We start from the raw sequence: 8644 nt of genomic DNA on the forward strand, positions 1-8644 counted from the left end.
GGAGGTCATGTGGGTCGGCCAATGAAGTTGTTAATGAATATTTAAATATTAAATGTTTAATTAAATCTGTGAAAACATTGAAATAATTTAAACAAACTTTATTTAAACAAACTTTATTTAAACAAACTTTATCTAAACAAACTTTATTTAAACAAACTTTATCTAAACAAACTTTATCTAAACAAACTTTATTTAAACAAACTTTATCTAAACAAACTTTATCTAAACAAACTTTATTTAAACAAACTTTATTTAAACAAACTTTATTTAAACAAACTATTTAAACAAACTTTATCTAAACAAACTTTATTTAAACAAACTTTATCTAAACAAACTTTATTTAAACAAACTTTATCTAAACAAACTTTATTTAAACAAACTTTATTTAAACAAACTTTATCTAAACAAACTTTATTTAAACAAACTTTATCTAAACAAACTTTATTTAAACAAACTTTATTTAAACAAACTTTATCTAAACAAACTTTATTTAAACAAACTTTATCTAAACAAACTTTATTAAAACAAACTTTATTTAAACAAACTTTATCTAAACAAACTTTATTTAAACAAACTTTATCTAAACAAACTTTATTTAAACAAACTATTCAAACAAACTTTATCTAAACAAACTTTATTTAAACAAACTTTATCTAAACAAACTTTATTAAAACAAACTTTATTTAAACAAACTTTATCTAAACAAACTTTATTTAAACAAACTTTATCTAAACAAACTTTATTCAAACAAACTTTATCTAAACAAACTTTATTCAAACAAACTTTATCTAAACAAACTTTATTTAAACAAACTTTATCTAAACAAACTTTATTCAAACAAACTTTATCTAAACAAACTTTATCTAAACAAACTTTATTTAAACAAACTTTATTTAAACAAACTTTATCTAAACAAACTTTATTACACATCTGAATAAAAACAATGGTTTGTTTTGGAACTCGTCAGTCCACCTTAAAAAAGAAAGTGACCTCAACAGGAAGTGAAGGAATTAATGAAGAGCTGTGTGTGTGTGTGTGTGTGTGTGAGACTGTGTGTGTGTGTGTGACTGTGTGTGTGTGTGTGTGTGTTAGTGTGTGTGTTAGTATGACTGTGTGTGTGTGTGTTACTGTGTGTTTGTGTGTGTGTTACTGTGTGTGTGTGTGTGTTAGTGTGTGTGTGTTAGTGTGTGTGTTAGTGTGTGTGTGTGTTACTGTGTGTGTTTGTGTGTTTGTGTGTGTTACTGTGTGTGTGTGTGTGTTACAGTGTGTGTGTGTGTGTGTGTGTGTTACAGTGTGTGTGTGTGTGTGTGTTACAGTGTGTGTGTGTGTGTTACAGTGTGTGTGTAGTGTTTGAAGCGTGGGATAAATAAAGTTTATCTTTCTTTCTTTCTTTCTTTCTTTCTTTCTTTCTTTCTTTCTTTCTTTCTAAGAACTCGTTAATAAATGTAAAGAAACAAAAAGTCGTTTGAATGATTTGAATGTTTCTGTTCTGGTTCTGGTCTGGGTGCTGAGTTCTCCTCCGTCACATCAGAACTTCTTCCAGAACCGATGGATGGACTTCGGCAGCCATCAGACTCTGGACCAGCCTCTGCACCGTGGCCTTCTTCCCTTCACTTCGTCGCCACTGGACCAGGCCGGCTAGAACCGCCCCATGAGTGCTGAGAGAGTGATCGGACCGACACCGGTACAGATCCTCCGAGGACAGACCCAGATCCAACAGGACCGACTCCCATTCAGAACCAAGCCGGGATGCCAGCCGGGACAACTCCCGATCCGAAGGAACCTTCTGAAGAACCGAGTCAGGAAGTCGGCAGACACCTGAACAGAACCAGAACAGAACCAGAACAAAGAGTTCATTAATTCATGAATTCAGATTTTTATGTTTGAATGTTTTTAACTCAGATCAGCTGATCGCTGACCATCATCAGTCGGGGTCGACCCGTCTGCTCGTCACTGATTGGACGATTCTTCAGTCAACATGTTTTGTTTTGGTTTTCGGTCACGGTGACACAGGAAGTGACATGTTTGTTTAACCCCAACGTTTACTCAACGTTTACTCAACGTTTGATTAATGTTTGATACAAACTGAGCCAGAAACAGAAAAAACAAAAACACTTTTTGAAGAAGGAGAAGAAGAATGAGAAGGAGAAGAAGAAGAAGAAGAATGAGAAGGAGAAGAAGAAGAAGGAGAATGAGAAGGAGAAGAAGAAGAAGGAGAATGAGAAGGAGAAGAAGGAGAAGAAGAAGGAGAAGAAGGAGGAGAAGGAGGAGAAGAAGGAGGAGAAGAAGAAGGAGAAAAAGAAGAAGAATGAGAAGAAGGAGAAGAATGAGAAGGAGGAGGAGAAGGAGAAGAAGAAGAAGGAGGAGAAGGAGAAGAAGAAGAAGAAGAAGGAGGAGGAGAAGAAAGAGAAGGAGAAGGAGAAGAAGGAGGAGAAAAAGAAGAAGAATGAGAAGGAGACGGAGGAGAAGGAGAAGAAGGAGGATGAGAAGAAGAAGGAGAAAAAGAAGAAGGAGAAGAAGAAGGAGGAGAAGGAGAAGAAGAAGGAGAAGAAGGAGGAGAAGGAGAAGAAGAAGAAGAAGGAGAAGGAGAAGAAGAAGGAGAAGAAGCAGAGGAGGTTTTCAGGCCCAGCAGCAGCAGGAGGTTCATGTGGTGAGCATGTGATGCTCTGCAGCTTTAACACTGCTGCTGCCAAGATTCCTGGAAAGCTGGAGGAAGGTAATAAAAGGAGCGAGGAGGAGAGAGGAGCGAGGAGGAGGAGGGAGGAGGGAGGAGCTTGGCTCTGGAAGCAGCTCCCTGCCTGCAGCTTGGACTGACGTACCTGCAGCAGGAATCTGATTCAGAAACATTCAACCAGAGACTGTCTGAACGTTCTCTGAACGTTCTCTGTTGGTTCTGGTTCTGATGAAAGCTCTGGAGGATCCTGACGCTTTGTTAATTTCGTTAATCTTGTTTAAACTTCAGTGTCTGATTATATTTATATAAACAGGAAGTTCAGACCGAGTGATCTGATTGGACGAGAGTCGTTCATGAGACTTTAACTACATGAATGGGGCGACCATGGCTCAGTGTTACAGTGTTACAGTGGCTCAGTGTTACAGTGTTACAGTGGCTCAGTGTTACAGTGTTACAGTGGCTCAGTGTTACAGTGGCTCAGTGTTACAGTGGCTCAGTGTTACAGTGTTACAGTGGCTCAGTGTTACAGTGGCTCAGTGTTACAGTGTTACAGTGATACAGTGGGGGGGGGGGGCTAAGTGTTACAACAGTGTTACAGTGTCCTCAGTGATCATGTACAGTGGTCAGTCAGTGGCTCAGTGTACAGTGTTTCAGGGTCCGTGTAGACAGGTCAAGTGGTCAGTGTTAGTGGGCCTCAGTGATTACAGTGTTACCAGTTGGCGCATTCAGTGTTACAGCTAGATGTCACGTGTTACAGTGTCTCAGTGACTACGTGGTTACAGTAGGAGGGCAGTGTTACGTGGCTCAGTGATTAACAGTGTTAAGTGTACGGTGTCTCAGTGAACAGTGTTTACAGTGATACAAAAAAAGTGGCTCATGCTGTTTACAAGTGTTACATGGCTCAGTGTTACAAGTGGCTCATGGTTACTGTAAGTGTACAGTGTGAACAGTGGCATCAGTGGCTACAGTGGTCAGTGTTACAGTGCTCAGTGTTATAGTGGCTATGTTACAGGGCTCAGTGATACAGTGGCTCAGTGATATCAGGCTCAGTGTACAGTGTCAAAGTGGCTCGAGTGTTACAGTTATGTTACAGTGGCTCAGTGAGTACCATTGGCTCTCAGTGTTATTACAGTGGCTCATGTTGTACAGTGCGGGGCCTCATTGATTACAGTTGGCTCAGGATTACGAGGTCAGTGTGTACAGTGTTTAGCAGTGGCCATTACAATGGCCTCAGGTTACAAGTGTCTAGTGGCTACAGTGTTACAGTGGCTCAGTGTTACAAGTGGTGTACAGGGCTAGTGTTACAGTGGCTTCATGGGGAACAGTGGGCTCAGTGTGGACAGTGGCTCAGTGTTTACAGTGGCTTCATGCTCAGTGTTACAGTGGGCTCAGTGTTCAGTTCTTTTTTAGTGGCTCAGTGATACAGTGATACAGTGGCTCAGTGTTTACGTGTTGACAGTGTTACAGTGATAGCAGTGGCTCAGTTTCAGTGCTCAGTGTTACAGTGTTACAGTGGCTGCAGGTTTACAAGTGGACTCAGTTTACAGTATACAGTGGCTCAGTGTACAGTGTTTACAAAGGCAGTGATACAGTGGCTCAGTGTATGTTAAGTGGCTCATGTTCAGTGGTTACAGTGATACAGTGGCTCAGGTCAGTGTTGTACAAGTGTTTACAGTGTCACAGTGTCAGTGCAGTGTGACAGTGGCTCAGTGATACGTGGCTCTTAGTGTACGTGTTACAGTGGCCCAAGTTTAATATGTTACGTGATAGTTACAAGTGGTCTCAGTGTTCAGTGTGACAGGGGTTTAAGTGATACAGTGGTACAAGTTGCAGTGGCTCAGTGTTCAGGGTTGATCAGTGGTGACAGTGTTAACGGCTACAATGGCTTACAAGCCGATGTACAGTGTTACAGTGCTCAGTGTTACAGTGGACAGTGTTCAAGTGTTGACAGTGGTCAGTGTCTACAGTGATACAGTGTTATTTACAAGTGGCTCAGTGTTACAGTGTTGGTACAATGCCAGTGTTACAGTGTTACAGTGGCCGTGTTCAGTGTTAAGTGGACATCCAGTGTTTACAGTGTTTACAGGTAGTGATACGTGTACAGTGATGCAGGTTCACTTGATACAAGGTACAGGACAGTGGCTCAGTGATACAGTGTTATCGTGGCCTCAGTGTTACAGTGGCTACAGTGTTACAGGGCTCGTGTTACGTTTACAGTGTTCGGTTACAGTGAGCGAGTGTTCAGTGGCTCAGTGTTACAAGTGAAGTTTCAGTGTGTAGTGGCGTCGTACAGTGTTACAAGTGTACATGTAGTGTTATACGGTGGTACAGTGTCGTGCTACAGTGGGCTCAGTGGTTTACAAAGTGTCATGACAGTGGTATAGACAGTGCTATACAGTGGGCGCTTTACAGTGTACAGTGGCTCAGTGTTCAGTGGTTACAGTGGCTCAGTGATGACGTGGCTCAGTGTTACAGTGGCTCAGTGTTACAGTGTATCAGTGGCTCAGGTTACAGTGGCTCAGTGATACAGTGTTACAACAAGTGTTAGCAGTGTTACAACAGTGTCTCAGGGTTACTGTGGCTCAGTTTACACATTGTTACAGTGAGGCTCAGTGTGGTTACAGTGGCTCAGTGTGAAGGGGCTCAGTGAATACAGTGGCTAGTGTACAAAAGGTTACGTGGCTCAGTGTTACATGGCCAGTTTACACAGTGTTACAGTGGCCAGTGTTACAGTGGCTAGTGTTACAGTGGCTCAGTGATTACAGTGATAAGTGGCTCAGGTGGTTAACAGTGTTACATTTTAATGATACAGTGGCTCATGTTTACAAGTGTTACAGTCTCAGTGTTAACAGTGGGTCAGTGTTTACAAGTGATACAGGTGGCTCAGTGTTTACAGGGTTACAGTGATACGTGTCGCAGTGTACAGTGTTTACGGGGCTCATGATACAGTGGCCTCAGTGTACCGTGTTACCAGTGGCTAGTGTTTACAGTGTTAACAGTGTTTACAGTGGTCAGTGTTTACAGTGGCTCAGTGATACAGTGGCTCATGTTACAGTGGTTACAGGGTACGTGGCCAGTGTACAGTGTTACAGTGGTTACAGTGTTAAAGGGTCAGTGTTATACGTGTGGACAGTTTTAAGTGATACAGTGGCGCAGGTTACAGTGGATAGTGTTACAGTGATAGTGTTACAGTTTACGGGGCTCAGTGTTACAGTGTTCATGTTACAGTGGCTCAAGTGTTACAGTGTTACAGTGTTAACATACAGTGGCTCAGTGTTAATTTACAGGTTACAGTGTTACAGTGGACTCAGTGTTTTACATGATACAGTGGTTACGTTGCTCAGTGTTACAGGTGTTACAGTGTTACAGTGGGCCTAGTGTTACAGTGTTACATGTTACAGGTGTTAGGTGGCTCAGTGGTTAGTGTACAATTGTACAGTGGCTCAGTGTTAAAGTGTACAGGTTTACAGTGTTAAAGTGGCCAGTTTACAGGATACAGTGGTTACAAGTGTTACAGTGGCTCAGTGTTACAGTGTTAGCGTGTTAGCAAGGGGCTCAGTGTTACGGTACAGTGGTATGTTACAAGTGTTACAGTGGTTACAGGTGTCAGTGTTTACAGTGGATCAGTGTTTAGAACAGTGTACAGTGTTAGCAGTGTTACAGTGGGCTCAGGTTACAGTGCCAGTGTTACAAGTGATACAGTGTTACAGTGTTACAGTGGCTCAGTGTTACAGTGTACAAGGTGTTTACAGTGGCTCGTGTTTAAGTGTTTACAGTGTACAACAGTGTTACGTGGCTCAGTGTTACAGTGTTACAGTGATACAGGGCTCAGTGGGAACAGTTTTACGGGATCAGTTGGCGCATGTTACAGTGTTAAGTGGTACAGATACAGTGGGCTCGTGGTGTTAATTACGTTAAGGTACTTGTTGAGTAGCGTTAAAAAAAAAGACATTAACGTATGTACTGCTGTCGATGTAACGTTACATTAACGTTAAGTACTGTTGATGGTAACGTTACATTAACGGAATCTTTCTATTGAACAACAAGAGAAAGTTGTTGAATTTCGGTCCTTTAAAGGTGAGGATGGTTCTCTGAAGGTTCTCTGAGGTTGTTTTTGTTTTTTAACAGAAAAATAATTTTTTTTTTTATTTATTTTAAAAAAAAATTTATTTATTTATATTTTATTTATTGTTTTAATTTTTTTTTGAAGTTTAAAATATTTTTGTGTTATGACAAACTGATAATTAATAATGACTGAATAAATTAATGAATGTAAGTGCATAATTATTATTAGAATTAATGTTAATTAACGATAATTTTAAAATGATAAATGATGTTTTCATGTTATCCGAATCAGCTGTGATCTACAACCTGGACTCACCCTGATGGCCTGGTCCCGGTCCCGGTCCCGTTACTGCAGGTTCCAGCAGCAGTCTGGGGGTCTCGACCCAGCTGTACTCGTCCAGGCCCGGAGAAGGCGTGGAAAGCGGTGGCCCGCGGGCCGGAAGCAGTCGAGCACTTCAGGGTCCGCTTCCGGCGGTCAGCGGAGCCTCGATGAGCTGGCACGGCGCCTCCGTAAAACGTCCCCCTAAAAAGAGCGGAACGAGTGGTCGGTGACAGCAGCTGCCCGGAACAGGTCCAGAGGTGAGCCCGCAGCAGATCTTTGTGGACCGGGTCCCATGTGGAGCGGAGAGCCAGCGGACCGGGCAGAACCGAACCGAGCGCTAATTAACAGCTCATTAACATAATTAATCACGAAAACAAACGGGATTAAGGCTTCGAAGCCCAAACCGTCTGCCTTCATGTTTCATGTGTCCGACTGGAAACACAAAGCGGAACCAAGTGTTCCGGAACTGAGCGCACTCACGTTTCCGCCCATTAGAAAAATTTTGAAAATTGTAAATTAGTAATTATTCTTAAACGCTGAGACAGATAATATATGAATATGTAAAATCAGCGACCTCATTATATTCTTTAAATCTGCTAATGAGGCTAAGATAATCTGTATTAAAAAATTTTAATACTTTATTTAAACTTTATAGAAATAAAAGTTTTTTCCTGTCGTAGATTTATTTATTTTGAATTATTTTAATTGTTCTGTTTAAAAATCACAAACAGACAAACGAGTTTTAATTATGAGACAAAAAATGAAAATAAAACTTTAGTACTGATTGACAATCAAGGATGAAGACAGCCTGCTTCCTGTCTCAGACAGGTGGACAGGACAGACAGACAGGTGGGACAAGAAGACAGACGACTGGGTGAATGTACCAAAAACAAGTGGATCAATAAATATCTTTAACATCAGAAAACAGAAACCGCACCGGACCGGCCGACAGGTTTAGGTCCGTCCAAAGAACGTCGTCACGAGAATACAGATCTGAGCGACCTCCTCTGCCGCACACACACACACCACACACACCACACACAAACACACACACACGCACACACAGCTGTTTCCTGAGACACCTGAACAGCCCCGCCCACCTGAAAACCTGATCCTGGAAAACCTGGAAGAGTGAATCACAGCTCCATGTGTCATTGGAATATTCGTCACATAAAATGTTTTTAAACAAACGGCCGCGGGTCTAGACAGTAGGTCCTGCGCCTGGTTCCCTGGTCTCGGTCCTGGTCTCAAACAGTGGTTCCTGGTCCCTGGTCCGGTCCTGTCCTCAGAGCGGGTTTAACGGGTCCCTGAGTGTGTCTTGTTCCTTGTTTCCCTGCGCTGTGTTGGCGTCTGTCCTCCAGGACAGTCCGAAGTCCTACAGGAGCCCGGGGGTCGAACTCGGACAACAACAACAACGAGGAAACGTCTCAGCGACCAGAAAAGCGGTCATGGTCGAGCCGCCAGCAGCCAATAGAGGCCTCCGTCTGCAGGTACACTTTAGCTGTTTACACAAACACCTGGCCGCATCACTTCACTTCCTGTTCCTACTCGCTCTTATTCGGAAAGAGTTTCAGTCATTCCCT

The 8644-nt window shown here is 42.1% G+C and overlaps 1 protein-coding gene across 1 annotated transcript in view; it reads right to left on the reverse strand.

Annotated features, from left to right (window-relative positions):
* Positions 1 to 1406: 1406 nt before the first annotated feature.
* The window catches only part of cradd (CARD and death domain containing adaptor protein), an 8876-nt gene continuing 1638 nt past the window's right edge, over positions 1407 to 8644 (reverse strand). The window contains exon 2 of the mRNA XM_027284113.1: positions 1407 to 1818. Within this exon, the coding sequence (XP_027139914.1) occupies positions 1523 to 1818 (296 nt within the window). The 3' untranslated portion in view covers positions 1407 to 1522. The remainder of the gene's footprint in view (positions 1819 to 8644) is intronic.

The sequence above is a fragment of the Larimichthys crocea genome, chromosome XI, assembly GCF_000972845.2.
Source record: "Larimichthys crocea isolate SSNF chromosome XI, L_crocea_2.0, whole genome shotgun sequence".
NCBI classification, from domain to species: Eukaryota; Metazoa; Chordata; class Actinopteri; family Sciaenidae; genus Larimichthys; species Larimichthys crocea.